Below are 17065 nucleotides of genomic sequence, written 5' to 3'. Positions count from 1 at the left end.
ATCATTTTCTGTCTAATCTGTAATCTTATCAAAAGTTTGTGTTCAGGGAAGACAAGAAGTTCTACTTAAGCAAGTATATGCAACTTTTTTCATCAAAATAAAATAATATCAAATACAGGTGGGGTTTTGATGCCTGCCGGGCTTAACCGACCCCTCCTCCCAGTGGTTGAAACAGGATATGATGATGAGTTAACATGAACATCCTTAGTTAGATTCAGATGTTAACAATGACCCATTTCATGAAAAACTGTTTTGCTGTTAGCGAGCCCCATTCTCCGTACTGTTACACTAGCCAATGACAAATACTGACATCTCAAATGAAAGAAACGTTGTTTCTTAAAAAATTTATTTTAATCCCCCTTTTTTTACACTTTAATACATACTACTGTATGTCCTGTAGTTGTAAGCAGAGATAAGGACATTCGTCCCATTCACACACCTTCATACCAGCCAACGACCCATTTTTACGTGTATTGCCAGGCCGCAACCTCTAGTGGCCATATGAAGATAGCAAAGGACGAAGTCAGGTGATGTAGTAGGAAGAGCGTGAAAGTCAGGAGGTGGTTGGAGTGAATGGATGACTCAAACAAAAACAATAGAACGAGGTTTGAATCCTGTGTGAAACCAAGTCAACGCTGACTTATTTAAAGTTTTGTTAAATAACGTTACGTAGGTCACTGCAGCCATTCCTTACGTAACATACCTAAGGTGTGGTACACCTGTCACTGGACCAGCGGTCATGTCTGTCATTTTGGAGTCACTGATAATCAACATATTTTGTCATTCAGGTATGAGGGTGTGTTGTTCATACACTGATGGCAGTGTCTGCCGTGCCAAGATGCCAACTGCTGATCAGAAAGGAGCTAACATTCACACACACTCACACATCGGGAGCAATTTGGGCTTCAGTATCTTGGCTTTCTGATTAGTGGACACCCTACTCTACCTCTTGAGCACAACAGCCCCGATTACAAGTCGTTTTTAAACTTGCCTGTGAATGATTTGTACTTATGCATGAACATGCAACAACAAATGTTTTGTAACATTTATGCCACATTGTAATTTAAAAACGTGTGTTTAAATGCTAAATAGGAGGTTTCAAATAAAGTGTTAATGTCGTACATTTCCATCAAGTTTATGGCCTACAACAGCACAGCAGTAATCCTGTCTTTGTTTAAAAGAAAAGGGCAGAAATGTCACCACATTGATTGACTTCCCCCGTTTGCACAATTCATCGCGGCCACGTCCAGATAGCCCATTCACCACAATGAGACATTTGAGTTGGCAGATCCAGGCAGGCTCTTTCCTCCCACCATATTTCACTCACTATCTCGACACTGACTTGGCCGGGAGCGCAGGCCCAGACTCATTGTTCAGACACAGCAGCTGCCAGCTACTAGGACGTAATGTGCAAGTTTCTCGCTGTCGCTTCCTTCCAGCCTGACAGCATGGGAGGGAAAAATGGCTTCCCTTTGCCATGTTTTGCCAAGCTGTAACTCAAGAAGGTGTCTGCTAGAACAAATGTGCGAAGAAGGTAAATCAGAGAGATTAGCCGTTGCTGGTGGGTAAATGTATCCTCTACAGTGTCAAGTTTACATGTCAGTCTTTGGGTTTTCTCAATTGCAGTTTGAGTCTCTGCATCATTCACTGTCTCCAGCTCTAGCAGAGGCCACGCATGGTTCAGAGCAAGCACAGAAATGTCATGCTAACTCTACATTAGCTGCATTTTTCCTCCTTGACCCCGGCCTCTCCACCCTTGGTGCTATTTCCTTTCACAAATAGACGATTAGCTCATGCATCACTCCTGCAGATTCCCAGGCACCACAATCATTTGTCAGGCTCTATTCAGTTGACCATTCAGTCGGTTTTGCGCTTTTTTTCACTATTAGAAGTTACAAATAAGCTGTCAAAATGTTCTAATAACCCTGTGGCTCAGTTAATTTTACTGTAAAACACACAGGTGCAATCGTGCCATTACAAAGCACCATTACCAGTTACTGCTCTTTCAGTTTATGCCACAAAAATGTCTTGTTTTGTTCCTGTTTGAGTGGAATAAGACCTTTACAGAGACTGTTAACCCAGGCCCATATGTAAACTCTGAAGCTTTCGCCCCTTTAAAGGAAAACTGCACTAGAAAAATTACTTTTTCACAATGTTAATACAGAAAATGAGCTTTAAGTGTGAAATGAAAAGCTGGTTTTATAGATTTCCTTAAATTATTCCACACTTACTTTACAAAACCAGCAACAAGACGGAAAAGGAAAACATGGCTATTACTTGCAAATAGTGCCGTTAAATGTTGAGTTTCCTTTTTTTGCTTATCTCTAGAAAAAATAGCCAAGTTGCACAGTCAAATTGATTACCTGAACAACATTTAAGTTCTATTTTAGACACCTAGTTTATTCTCTCTTATCAAATGGACAATGTTGACAAAACATGAATGCTTTTTTGCTCTATTAATGAAGACAAAATAAGAAAATACACAGTCTGTTTTACTTAAAACATACTATGAAAGCTCTACAGACCAAATATGCCAAATACTAGTTTTCTTATCAGAATATCATTCTTCACTCTTAGAACTGATGGCTGCAGGCTGAGGAAAACATAATTATTCAAATAAATCACTCTGCAGACAGTCAGCGTCTTCCAGTTGAAAGATAAAGTTGTGCAATTCAACAGCTTTTAAGGTTAAATGAAAGAAAAGGAGGGTAAGTCTTAATACCATCGACCTTGTTACAGTAGATTCAGACAAATGAGCCTGAGGTCGAGGAGACTGTGAAGCAATCTGCTTGTTATCTGGCCAATGCAGAAAAGGGAGTGTTGGCTGACTAGCCTGAATTAGGTCAGTAGCCACTCAGTTTTTCCTACGATGTGGGAGTGATAGTGTGACAAGCGTCTAGATACACAAACAAAGGTGGTGCAAAGCAGGGATACAGATTCTGCAGAATATGCACTCATCTGTCCTTTTACATCCCCATACCATCCATATTTGTAGATCATAGCCCAAAATCTTACATTTAGTGTTCTTCAAGTATCCAAAGGACCTCAGTGGATCTACAAAAACCTGTAAGCCTGCGTGCGAAAACAAGAAGACAGCATTACAAAACAAAAGTTTTGTATCCCCAGAACATCGTTTAATCACCAACATCTACAGTCAGTGGTGAAGAAAGCACTTAGATCTTTTATATAAAGTCTTGCATTTAAAATCATACAGATTTTTTACAGGCAAAATGTAAGTAAAGTATCAAAAGTCAAAAGAAAACAACGTCCTGTGAGCATATTTTTGTATTGGATTATTGAATTTTTATGACTGATGCATTCATGCATAAGTAGAATTTTAGTGCTGGTCATGGTGGGACCAATTTTGACTAATTTATTTTTTGATGGGTTTAATCTATTGTATGTTGGTTATATATTTTGTGTCAATATAGTAACTAAGTAACTCGGGACACTAGAATTATAATCAAACTTTTTTTGTTAAAAATTAATTGTAATTAATTTTAATCAACATTCAGTAGTCTACTGAGTAGTGAGCAGTAAATTGATATCGTGGATACGTACTAACCATTTTGGTTAGGCATAGAGCATCACATAAGGACATTTCACATCTATAAAATGTGAAGCGTTGCATTGTGGGATTGTTTGCAGAAGGTGGTGTATATGCCATGGAAATTTTCAGAGTTTGGACAAGTATATTAAGTATCATTAAGTATATGAAGTATAGTACACTAGAAAAGAAATAGTGAGTTTCTTTTCAGCATGTTGTGACTCACTGTTCTGTGACTGCCGTTAAAGGAGCTACTGTACGAATAGATGAAACAATGATCAAACTGAGATTCTGAACATTAAAACTGATTGTTTTATCAAATAAATTATTAATGACACCGTTATTGTTGCACGTTGTTACAAATGCCAACAAGGTTGCTAGTCGTTTTTTTTCTACTTTGAACTTGTTGAAAACTTGACTTTTAACATTTGCTACTATGCTAGACAGTTAGCTTGCTAAGGTCAATTACGCTATCGTTTGTTAGCAAGAACTGACGTTATCGTTTGTAACACAATTTACCATGACTACTGACTCCAGAGATTACAATTAGCAGGAATAGATGTTTATTGAAAATTATTTATAAAGAAGCATAAAATGGACAATGCCTAGTACATGATTAAATGTACGTGGTTACTTTACACCACTGACTGCTGATGAAAATAAGCGAATATTCTGTTATTGACACCTAAGCCATACAAACGTCTTGGAACACTGTTTTCTAATGATCGTCATAAAATATTATATCATTTTTGGAAACTGAGCCACAGAGACATCAACAGCTATCACATAAATCAGTGCAGCGCAAGACTTTCAGTCTGTTTCCTTCTGAGCTTCTCTTTCTTTATTTTGTTCATCCATCAATTCAGTGTTTATTTGCACATTGTCGACAGACTTTCTTGTGAAGTTTTGCAAAGAAAAGTTCTAAGAACTTTTGAGGAAATGAAGCCCAGCGATGTGATGATGCATTTGGAGACCAGGCAGCATGTGTTTTGAAAAAGCATAAAGAGTAGCTGCATGTAATTTGTGTGCTTAGAGGGTGTTGCTGAATGTGTCATATTTGTGTGATTGCTGACCTTGACATGGGGGCAAGCTGGTGGAGCTTCAAAGCTGCAAATATCTGACTAATGTCATATACAGTAGAGAGCTCGAGGAACAGCTTTCCTTCCCATAAAAGGGGGTGTTTGACACAGAGCTTCAAAAACACCTAGCGATGTGTACTTTCCCGTATGCCAGCTTTTGATAAACAAAACATCACATTTTTCCAGTAAGCTTAGACAATCTCATCTCACATATCTCATTATTTTGTATATCATATTAAAAGTTTGAACCTGGCTTTGAACAGGAATGTATAATATACACCAGGCTGAAACATTTTTGGGAGGAACACAGGTGTGCTTCTCATAGCTGCCTTTTGCTAAGGTCTCAACAGGTGATGAATGAGGCAGTTTTCCATCTCCTCATTTTAGGGAGTAGTGATAATATCTTAACAACTCATAGGTGAAGACAGATCCTGCCTATGCATACAGTGAATAAGTGTATATAACGCTCAACAGCTGCTTGACAACTTCCTTAAACATGCTGTCATTTGTACAAAACACTGTATAACATTTTATTTTTGCAAAGGTCAAAACCTGCCTTTAAGGTGAACCTGCAGAGGCAGGAACACTGATCATTAATAACTAAAAATCCTAGATCGTAAAAAAAAACAAAAAAACAAATCATCTGTTTCAAAGAGCAGGGCAGGTCTGGATAATAAGCATCTCAGCGATGATGAAGACATCGCTGAAGAATGTTCTCGATCTGATCCACATGAGTGATGTCACCTCATGTGCAGTTAAGGCAACCAGATGGCATGAAGATATATTGTGTGCCCTGCAAATCATTAAGAGGGAGAAGGAAGGTCGTGCAGTGTCACGTTTGCAGCTACTGGGCTTTTTTAATCTCCGATTAAAAGCTCAATTACAGTGATTGTAACTTATTGTGCCAGTAAATTACGTTTTTCTGCTGCACATCTTTTGAGGCTTCTCCGTAAAGGCTAATCATCATGAATAATAAAAAAAACAAACAACTGAAAATTACAATTTCAAGATTTTTATGGGACACTTTGCACATCTTATTAGTGTCAATCATGAAACTGTTGCTGAAATAGTGACATTCAACACCCACAGACATCTGATTTCAATGATGCAAGACAGCTTTAGCTGTCAAGTAGCTCAGGATAATATTGGGAATATATAGCCTGGCTTTAGACCATGCAGTGGATATATTACTACATACATTGAGACAGTTGTCTGATCAATACTGGATTTCTGATGTCGGTACCAATATCGATATTTGAGAGTTTAAAAAATCTGTAAACAACATCATGGCTGATTTTTTACATTAACACATGTCATAAAAAATTGTAACCACAAAATGCACTTTGAATTTTAATACATCTTTCATCGTCATTGCTCTTCAGCAGACAAACCAAACAACACTGAACATGTGGCATTCCTGTGTAGCAGCTTCTTTTAATATTTATCACCCAACATTTACTCATTTCCCAACAAGCAAACATTGGTCAATATATCGGCCTGGCTAATTGGTTTGATTTGATTTATTAGACAGTAACAAAAATAAATGCATAACAAGATGCCATCACAGTGACATTATACATTTATCAGAACTGTCGAGGATAACACAAGAAAGTTACAAACTTATTTCCATTGCGGCCCTCATTGTAGTCTGATAAAGATGGGAAGGCAAGCTACGGATGAGTAAAGGAACCCTCAGCTCTCTTTATTAAGACTTACCCTTTAAGTTTGTTTTAGCCTGTAGTCATAAGTATCTAACACTTTTAATAATGTAGATATTCTGTTCAGGATTTTATGTCAGTGTTTGTGTAGCTGCCAAATTAAACTCTGGCACCGGGTATTTACACCTGATCACCAGCAAAAATAAACAACAGCATTAAAATATTAAAGAATGAAATGACAAAATCCACCTTAAAAAGCAGTAAGCGAGAATTCCAATTAAAAACAACCTGGACTCAGTGACACCAGAGCCTTTGCCTCTCTTCTCCCTTTGGTATAAAATGATCCTGGACCAGCTGGCTTTATAAACATGAGGGTGCTGTGTGCATTTTACTGACATTACATCACAGGAGTTCTAGGTATCCAAGTTCATGTTTCAAGCCTGTTGCTGTTATCCAGAGACATCAACATGTGAGGTTATCCAGTGTAGCTTTAAATGGTAAAGATAGCCGGATGAAGCGGCTCATATTTCCATACTCTGGGTTCAATGTTTCACATGACAACATTGGCACTCACACTAATAAGTAAGTACATTTCAACCGTGAGTCGGGATTTAAGTTGTTTTTTTTAATACTTTGCATGTAAGCGGAGGATACAAATGGTTATTAAGTTCTCTCCCTGCCCTTCACTTCTCTGAAGAGCAGAGAAGAACAAAGGCTAACAAAATGCCGTCCGTGGCCGTAGTTGTATGCAGTGTGTGTGTGTGTGTATCTGTGCGCTGAAGTCATGTTTAAAGTAACATCTGTTGATGGTTAGGATGCCGCTCTTGCTCTCACACCCCTGCAGTACCCGGCTGCTTGATCGCCAATTAATCGGAGGGGAACCGAGTTCATCCCCAACCCCCTGCCCACATTAACATTCTTTTTAGGGCTTCCAGGGAGTAGGTCAGTTGGCAGTCAGAGGCATCCTGCTATGACAAAAGGTCAAAATAAAAAAGGCAGCCGGAGATAAGGAGTTTATAAATGTGCAGTGCGAGTGTGTGTGCTTATAAGGAGGGAAAATGGTTTTGTCCATTCCAAAATCCTGCTACCCATGAACCCCAGGATGTAATCACAACTTGCTGCTTTCCAGGGCCAAGTAAAAGGAAATGATTACATCCAGCTAAAATGCATCATACAACAACAGATTAACAAGAGTGAAATTAAAGCCCAGTGCGACGGGGTGCCTCTCGTAGTGTACATGTCGAGCTGTGGCAGCCGGTCTCAAAACACAGAGAGCTGTTTCAGCTCTGCTCAAACAAATGATAAGTGGCTTTTACTTTTAGAAATCAAAGCTATTTGGGGGTCTACCGTTTTTCTAGCCCACTGTAATAATGTTTTGGAAGGAGTGCAGAGCAGAACAGAAGCCGCTGAACAAACTCTGGGTTTTGTGCTCGGGCGAAGGACTAAAATGTCGTTTACTCAAGCGCCTCCAGGACTCTCGGTTTCTTCCTGCTTGAGATAGTCTTGATGACATGTCTACCATTACATCTTTAGAGGATCATTGGACTGTTACATGACAGATATATATCTTCCTGTTAAGACGTTTTTGTGACCAGCATTTATTGACTGCTGTAAGATAATTCTGGTTTATTTCAACTGATTTTATTATGTTGGACATCAGTTCAATCAATTATGATAACATTACTCCCCAAAGATGTCCACTGAGACCTGGGGACAAGGGGAAAATGCTAACACATAAAGAAATAGTTATTCACAACATTATGTGAATTATGCATTTTCGCTTTGTTGCAGAGTTAGATGAGAAGCTTGATACCACGCTCATGTCTGTACGGTAAATATGAAGAAATGAATGTTTTGAGTAAAATGTACATAGTTTTTCGTTGCCATTTGGAGCCTACCCACAGAAAGAAGTTGGATAAACTAATCAGTTGTTGGAATTTTGGACAATTGATAACAGACTGTCTAAATGAAAAGTGAGGGCACCTTATATTAAACACTTATTTCAAAAATAATGCAATGATGTAATTACAGTGGGTCAAAGTTTAACCAGGGGCTCCGTCAACTGTAATGGATTTTTTTTTTTTTAATTAATAATTTTATCGTTTACCTTTGTAATTCAATTAGTAATTCAATCTAGCTTTATTGGCATAAATGTAAAACAACAATACTGCCAAAGCTTTATAGAGAGTTTAAGTTTATACCTTTGTTTTCTCTTCTAAATATGTGTGGCTAACAGTCTTGCTTGTTGAGATTAGAGCGTTATCATAATCAATAGAAATGACGGCCAAAACTGCAAAAAAAAAAAAAAGACCCAAGTTATAATAAACTGCACAGTTAACCTGCCTTTACAGCACTTTTTGCAACCATGCATGACACCTGCTGTTCAGTTTAAGGTACGAATGGTGCTTGGCCCGTTATTTATGAACCTAAAAGGAGCCGAACCTAAACATGTACTCTGACTTATGTGCATATACTTATAGCAGTACTATATAGTATAACTCATAATTATCTGTGTGGTGGCACTGACAAATCTAATGTTCCAGGATGAGGATTGTCTAACCACTCAGGGAGGGAATGAGAGATGGTAAGAGGACACCTCTGAACACACACATTTACCTAAAAACTTTACACATCACACACACACTCGCATCTACAGCTGTAACAGAGTCCTCTGCTACAACGCTGCGTCCAACCACTGAAGACAGATGGCAACGGCAGAAGCTGAACACCCCCACATACATTTATATTTGCTCCTATGTACGTACACTCTGCTGGCAAACCCAAGACCGAAAAAATACACCCTCATCAACTATTTTCTGGCATCTTGTTGAACACGCAGTATGATTGATGCTTCTCAGAGACATTAGGTACATTTTTCTTTTTTCACCTTTTTTTTGTTCTCTCAGTCATATAAATCTTTCCCCTTTTCTCACACCATAATTAGCTCAACCCTGGATAGAGGCCTATTTTTCATGGCAGCCTGTTCTTCCTGACATGCTCAGTGACAAAGCGCAGACCATCGTCACACCATACTTCGATCCAACTCAAACATTCTGCTACAGCTAAAGTGCAATGATGTGATTGTCCCAAATAGGTCACAGGCCGGCGTCCAGCTGTGTTTCCTTTGTGAAATTAATTGCTATGGGTGCATGTGTGTGAATTTTTATGGGCATAAGTCTGTCTGATAGCTGTTGGGTTAGTGTGTGTGTGTGTGTGTGTGTGTGTGAGAGAGATATGTGATATTGCTGAGGAAGCAGTAAACAGAGCACTGCCGAGTAACTGCTCTCTGTGTGACATTTACAGAAGAAATCAGTCAGACATGTTTCCACCTTTAGGCCTCCAGCAGTCTCTGTCTTGCTGGGAATGTTAAACAGCACTTCCAAATAATTAATCCCAGACTTATCTCACATTACAGTATGTTATGCATCATAGGTTCACCATCGGAGAGGTTAAGACTTCTGCAGCATGCATGTAAAGCATCTAAAATAATTGTAATGTCTCGTAATCCAGTGTAAGGTTGGATATTTAACACAGCTACAGCGCAATGCCTCCCTACATCACACAGATGAAATTACAGCTACTGAAAGAGACACAACATGCTTACATTATATTTTATAGCACTTGATGGAGTGTTACCAGGATTCCTGTCATAGTGTTAAAAGTCTACAGACATGCTTGTGCTTCAGCATGCAAACATGCTCACAATGACAAAGCTAACAGCAGTGATGTTTAGCAGGTATAATATTTACCATGTTCACCATCTAAGTTTAGAATTTAAGCATGCTAACACTTACTAATTAGCACCAAGCACAAAGTACAACTGAGGCAAATGGGAGTGTCAGTAGGTTTGCAGGTACAGTGGAGACCACTATTAGTGATCACGGTTACAGTGATCAACCGCTTATGTGGATCAAAAAGCTTTGAACAGAATCATTCCTATACAAATGCTGTGCAAATAATTTGCTTATAGTAATCAAGTAGGCCGTTACAGTGTTCATTTTTTGCAAGCTGTATGCTTAGCCTTTCCTCTAAGTTATTTGTACAAAGTTTTGGAAATACTTTATATTCATGTATGAAAATGTCAGTAAGATGGAAAACTACATGACAAATAAAGAAAAGATATTTTAGACAAACTGAAACTTTGTTGGTGGTCAGGGGATCACCAAAGTTGTTAGGCTCCATCCTCTGGGGATCATGAATGTACAAAATTTCATGGCAATCCAACATGCTGCTAGCATGGCTAAAAATCTGTTTGTGGTCATATTACAGGGCAGAGGATTGAAAAGAAGGCAAGCAAAATTCCAAACTCTAATATTTTGCTCTGATATTGGACAGTTTAGAGAATTACCACATCATAGCACATTATGAAACCGCAGCATCTGCTCTTCAAATGTCCCTCCTTCAGAGCTTCTGCATCTGAGCTTCACTGAAATGCAGACTCAACTGCAGGAAATTTATCCAAGTATATGGTTTTTCACACTGGTTCACAAATAGCCACAGTGCAACCATAAAGCTGAGCTGTAAATGTAAAGCTTATTTGTGTATTTAAGCTCAAACCTAAATTGTCGACAAACTCCTGCCTCCCTCTCTGTCGCTGGATCATCTCCAGTAAAAACTCTTGGTTTTCCCCTGTAATCCTGAGAACACTTTGATTTAATGCAAATATTACATAGGATTATTAAGACATTTATACTTTGGCAGTGCTGAGTGACTGGAGCTGGTGCTGAGTGACTGGAGCTGGAAAACTCTTTTACTAGCTGACAAACTTTTGAGCAAGGCACTTGACTCTAAAGATTATTCAATGGCCAATATCCTTGTCTTCCATCTCTAGGTCATGGGAAAATACCAGATTTTCATCACTCTTACTTCTTCTCTGTTTTCTGAAATGACTCAAGAGTCCCTATAACTCTAAAGAACATGCTGACATTGACTTGTAAAGACACTCGTACTTTAGGGACAGTGAGGTAATTACAGATGACAGCTACTGCTAAATTTAGAAAGGTGAACACTCAAAATTTTGGCTTCAGTTAGATGCTGCACTTAGGGGCTAAATTTGTGCAAGGTGTTGTCACTTGACAGTCGAGTACTTTTTTTGTTCCACCTTCTGTTGGATCTTAATAGAACATGCAGTGCATCGTCATGGTTGATCTATACCAGGGGTTTTTACCTTTTATTTATAGCCCGTCACACGAGGACCTGTGGTAGTTCTTCAGCATTGTATAATTGTAGTATGTCTAGTCTCACCCCATAATACAATAAAAGTGACCCTTGCTTGTTTATAGCAGTTAAAATCTACTCACATATTTTCCATTTACTTTTGAATTTGAGAACAAACCAACACCTTTTCAATTGAAATCAAACACAGGGGATGCTAGGGTTCAATTCAGGAGGATGAATCTCTTTTGAAAAACAAGAATAAAAAAATCAAATCGTCACCCTATTTTCTAAAGCTCATGGACTCCTAAGCAACAGGAGGCTGGCACAGGCAATTTGTTTTAATGTAGTTGGGGGGCATCCAAAATTAGCATTTAAATCAGATATCAGACGTTAGAGAGTGAGTGTGACACCAAAACTTCCCCCTGAATCCCCAATTAGATTTTCTGTAATTGCTTTCAGATCATATTTCATAAAAAATTATCCTAGGACAGCAGCATAGATACATTTACACTACATTGCTGAAGCAGTGATTGTGATTACGTTTGTTGGAAGACTGGCATCAATTTTTTATACACTGACCTCTCGCGCTCCTGCTCCAGCAGGTTGGTGAACTCGTCACTCTTCTTCATGAACTCTCCGTGGTTCCTCTTTTCGTCCTCCAGCTTGAAAAGGGCCTGTTTGTGCGACTGTTCTACCATCAGCAGCTGCTCTAGCATCCGCCGATGCGTCTCCCTCTGCTTCTCCACTAACTTGTCCAACTGTGGGAGGGGGCCACATACAACACATCTGTCACATCTGGACTGCTCTGTGTTTGTCATACAAAGTTATTGAGTCACATTTTTATCTTTAATTATGATGAGTGTTACCTCTTCCATGGGCTTCTCATAGATGTCCTCCTGGAAGACCTCAGCCTTGCCCTGGATGGCGTCCCTCTGCAGGGCCTGGAGGACTTTCGGTGGTGTGACGAAGCCATATTTGGCCTCCAGCAGAGCCAAGTCGATTTTCTCTGCCTTCAGCACTGTGATCACCTCATCTCTGGCCTGTAGTGGGGGAAAAAGGAGGATTTGGTTAGATTAAACTTCGTGAAACCGTCTGAACGTACAGCAGAGTTCCAATATGCAGCAGCAAGACTGCAAGAGAGGAGTCTGCGGTAAACATAATATCAGTAAAATAACCTCAAATATTAATAACATTGTGTTGGCCTTGTATCCATCCTTGCTCTGTCAGCCTTTTGTATCTAAGTCCTTATGTTTTAAGGTCAGAAATGTAACAATGAATTGTGAAGTTAGTTCCTGAACAATAGATCTAGGTGCTGTGGAACTGAGCAAATAATTCCCTCCATCAGACTTATTTACCCTTTATCAAAATTTGCCTAAGAAAAGCTTGATTGTCTGTGTTTGCAGGTTGATTTCTGCACAGCAGTGGTTCTCAACCGGGGGTATGTGTAACCAAGGAGGGACTTCTGAAGTTACTAAGTGGTACATGGAAACACACAAAAAGGATTACAAATGTGTGTGTGCCTGTACTGAGTAAAGTTACTTGTCACAATAGCCTATAAATGTGAAGAGTCGTGAGCAAGCTCACAGAAAAGTCTGAATTGATAGCTAAAAGTATCCAATGGGTTGAAATGTGCAGCTTTTGCCACCTCTTGAGGTAGTAATATGAATGCAAAATTGACCAAATCTATTGAAAAAAGAAAGTAACCAAGCCTAAACATCGCCACATGCAGGATTACTATGTCTTGTATGGATTAACGTGTCAGGAATACACCACAACCACTGTTTTCTCTGCAGTGAAAACTATTTCTTGAAGCGTCAGGATGGCACTCTTTATACATTATTCTTTTGTAGGGTGGTGTATCATAAGTGCAGTGCTATGGAATAGATACTTCTCTCCCTGCTCTGTTTGCTTTTGTTTACATTGTTTCCTTGTATCTAGCTCCTTTAACCTCACAATAAGACAAACGTTGCCTTGTTCCTGTCACATACAACAGTGCCAGGGGATTCCTGGATCCAGAGCTGAAATGAGAGGAAGTAGCCTCAGCTGTTGGCTGTCCATTAACACAGGCTTTTAATCCATCTTATACACTCACTGCCCACTGAGCCATTGTGTCTGACTATATGCCCGACTGGGGCCAGTGCCATGTGTGCAGGCCTGTCTGCTGCTGTAATGGCTAATTGTTCCCAGGGATGGATCCAAGTTTACTCAGTCATCTCTATAGTATGGATTACCTGCAACTCTCCCTCGAGCAAGCTTAGTAGAAAGACGAGGTCATCTCGGGAAAGGTCCCTGCCCTTCTCCCTCTGACCCGCCTTTGCAGCACCGCTGGTGCTGCCACTCCCACTCCCACCAGCACAGGTGCTGTTCTTAGCCCTTTTGTCATTGCGCTGAATGGTGCCAGTGTCGTCCGGCGGCTCCCGGTGTCGACTGCGGCGCTCAGCCCTGCCTGAGGGCTCTTCTCGCTCTGTAGATCGCTTGCGAGTGTTTGCCTGCTGCTGCACCGGCTTGGTCTTGGTTACGTCCTCCAGACTGTTGCTGCGGGATCGCATGTTCCTCTACCTGTTGAGTGAATGGAAGATGGAATAATGAGAGTGTTTTTTCATATCCAACAAACAAAATACATAATTTGGGTTTGAATCAGCGACCATTGACTTTAACAAACAACACACTCTCTGCTGTACTTAAACAGTCATGTGCAGTCAGTCTGTGATTTGTAGACTTTTTTGTTTTCCAAGAGTTGCTTTGTGACTGATGAAATGTTTTGATTTACATTTTCTGGCCAGAGCATTTAGGCATTAGTGGGCATGCCACTTTCACTCAACCTGCATGCATGTCCCAAACTGCCCTTAAACAAACACTACACATTCTAACTCCACCAAACAACAGTGAGCACAAGAATGCAAAGTACATGACAGGTAGTAGTAGAAATGTTTAGGTCTGGACTTTGGAGTCCTTGGAGACTGTGAATGCCTCTTAATGCATGTCAGACTGTGCAGTGGGATCTTGTCACATTGTGCAGATTTAACCTGTTCTGTCATCATACTGTAAGTAGGCCATAAACTAGACCTGTAGACCTACATATCAGTACTACGTCCAGTTCCACATTTATCATCTGTACAGCCAACAGCATGTCGTCATTGCCTGACACGTTAGACATTAGTCACTCAGCGGAATAGAGTCATCATCACCGCGTCGTACCACCAGCCACAAAGCATGATTATGCCACAAATTCTTTGACAGTGCCAAACTTTTTTGGAGACTTAAGTCTTGTCGCAACAAATTACCCAAAGCTGCCACTTGTCATTCACGGCTGAGGAATTTTCCCATAATGTGAAATTTATGTCCAGAAAAAAGCAGCCAAACTCAGTCTGCCACAGGATTTAGGTACTGGAGCGCTGTGGTCTTCTTGTGTACCTACTTTGTCTGTTTTACAGTTGATGATAGGTGGTCTGATGTGTTTGGGCCCAGAGAGTGATGGGAAAAAGGGGTAACATCCGAGTAAATTACTTTGTGAGCTATGAATAAAAAGCATCGTGGCTACCAACCAAGGTCTGTTTGGAGTATGCAGTGTGTCTTTGTGACATCTGGTTTATGAATGGGTCATTCAGTGACTCGCTGACTATGATAAATAGATAAATGATATAAGCTGCAGTCTCAAATGCAAAAGAACTGTAGGTGCCCTTGCCAAGTAATTTATTAGTATTTCAGCATTGTGCTCAGCTAAAGTAAATATACAAAAGACAAACCAGAACTGAAATGAAAACATGCTGAGACTCATTTCTGAGTGTTTGATGTGAGAGAGAATAATCTGCCTAAAGGCATTACATCATCATCTAACCAGGTCGTCCTACATCAAACGGTTTCCAACTAACTAAAAGTTGTTGTTGTACAGGCTAAAGACGATATTTCACAACAGTGTACTCGCTATCTTTTATTTTTTCATTTGTATGTGGCAAGCGACACAAAATAATAAAGTCAATTTTAAGTGTACTTCTGATAATCAATGATAAAGTTTAACACCTAAGGCTTTCTGGTAGCTCAGAAATGTTCTGAGCTTTTATTTGCGCTCAAGCTTTAGTAGTAGGACATCCACTCAGATCACAGAGTAATTAACGAACAATTACCTTGGATGAAAATGGGAATTATTTGAAAATGAAATAAAATCAATGTATAAATCAGTGAAATTATAATGTTTATAAAAACAACCAGTTGATAAACAGATTAATTTTAAAAAGTGGTGCTAGTTATGTTTTCAATTTACGTTCAGATTAACTAATTGGTTTCTCATGTACTTTTCCATTTGACGACTACTTATAAGACTTATAATAAATGGTACTCATCACATTACAACTACTTAACTGCTTATTTAGACATTTTAGATACTTGTACTTAAGTGTTTCTATTTTATGCTACTTTATAGTTCTATTCCACTTCTTGTCAGAATTACTGTACTTACTGTTACTTCACAGCTTTTAAGCAGAGATTTTACGTACAAAACATAGGCCTGCAATAAAATACAAAATAAACAAAGAAAATGAATTATTATTGATTAATATTCCCAACAATATGTGTTCAGTGTAGTTAAAATCAAGTCCAACGTTACCTGCTGAAAAATTCAAATGCTGGTTATATGTCGATGCATGAGTATTAATAGTCCAGAAACAACATTTTAATTAACAACATATCAATGACAGGGGCCATTCTGCTTGTATACCTGCAAGTCGTACCACTTTAAATACTTTATTTTGCTGATGATACTTTCTGGAGAATTATGAATGCAGGTTTGTATTCTGTGATATTGCTGAAGATCTGGATACTTCTTCCACCACTGACATATACCTAAATAATTCAAAAGCACCTTAAAAGAAGAGCAATCCTCTACCAATAAAACAAACATCTCACCGCTCCAACAGAATTTGCCTTAGGCGGACTAATTGGACCTCAGAAACAATGTGTTCAAGACTCCTGCAGTGTGTGTCCAGCCTTTGTGTGAGGCCCTCTGACAGTTTATGAGTAAGAAAGATGGCTGCGTGATTGCTTTGTGCACACTCTAGGCAAGGCGCCACATGATTCAGAGCTGAGGTAATTCCCTGCAGTCTAAGACAGACTCCACACTGACTCACTCAGAGATCTGGGCTACAGGCGATAGACAGAACAGCAGAAGTGTGTGTGTTTGTACATATTTAGGCAATGTACATTAATATCTTTCCTGGACAACATTTAAAGGGAACAGAACAGTTTGTGTGTTTGTAACCGTACGCTGAGTGTCACTAGAACAGTATATAACCTTTCTAATGAGTTACTTCATTACATACATAACCAACCCAGCTATCAGTCACTCGTGCACAACTGCAGCCTGTTGATGTTTACGAACCCATGATGCAAAAATCACACAGATGCTCATACTTACACACACATGCATAAAAAGCTGCAGGTTACAGATTTGAGCTGAGATTGAGCAACAAATCCAAGCGTCACAGACATGTAACACGGTCCCGCTGAGGATTCCTACATGTGCAAGTATCACATATCTGCAAAATCTCCAAGATAGATCAGAAATATATCACATAGTTCATAAAAAGGTTCACGGAGGGGACGGGAGAATAGCTTTGTATTGGATCTGA

The 17065-nt window shown here is 39.4% G+C and overlaps 1 protein-coding gene across 2 annotated transcripts in view; it reads right to left on the bottom strand.

Annotated features, from left to right (window-relative positions):
* filip1l (filamin A interacting protein 1-like) overlaps positions 1–13990 on the bottom strand; it is a 46572-nt gene extending 32582 nt beyond the window's left edge. For both annotated transcript variants that reach the window (XM_046059037.1, XM_046059021.1), the window contains exons 1-3: positions 13673–13990; positions 12308–12481; positions 12021–12199 (exon numbers count right to left, since the gene is read on the bottom strand). In XM_046059037.1, the coding sequence (XP_045914993.1) occupies positions 12021–12199; positions 12308–12481; positions 13673–13990 (671 nt within the window). The remainder of the gene's footprint in view (positions 1–12020; positions 12200–12307; positions 12482–13672) is intronic.
* Positions 13991–17065: the final 3075 nt, after the last annotated feature.

This window comes from Micropterus dolomieu, linkage group LG01, assembly GCF_021292245.1.
Source record: "Micropterus dolomieu isolate WLL.071019.BEF.003 ecotype Adirondacks linkage group LG01, ASM2129224v1, whole genome shotgun sequence".
NCBI lineage: Eukaryota > Metazoa > Chordata > Actinopteri > Centrarchiformes > Centrarchidae > Micropterus > Micropterus dolomieu.
This window is presented reverse-complemented; position numbering and strand designations above follow the sequence as displayed.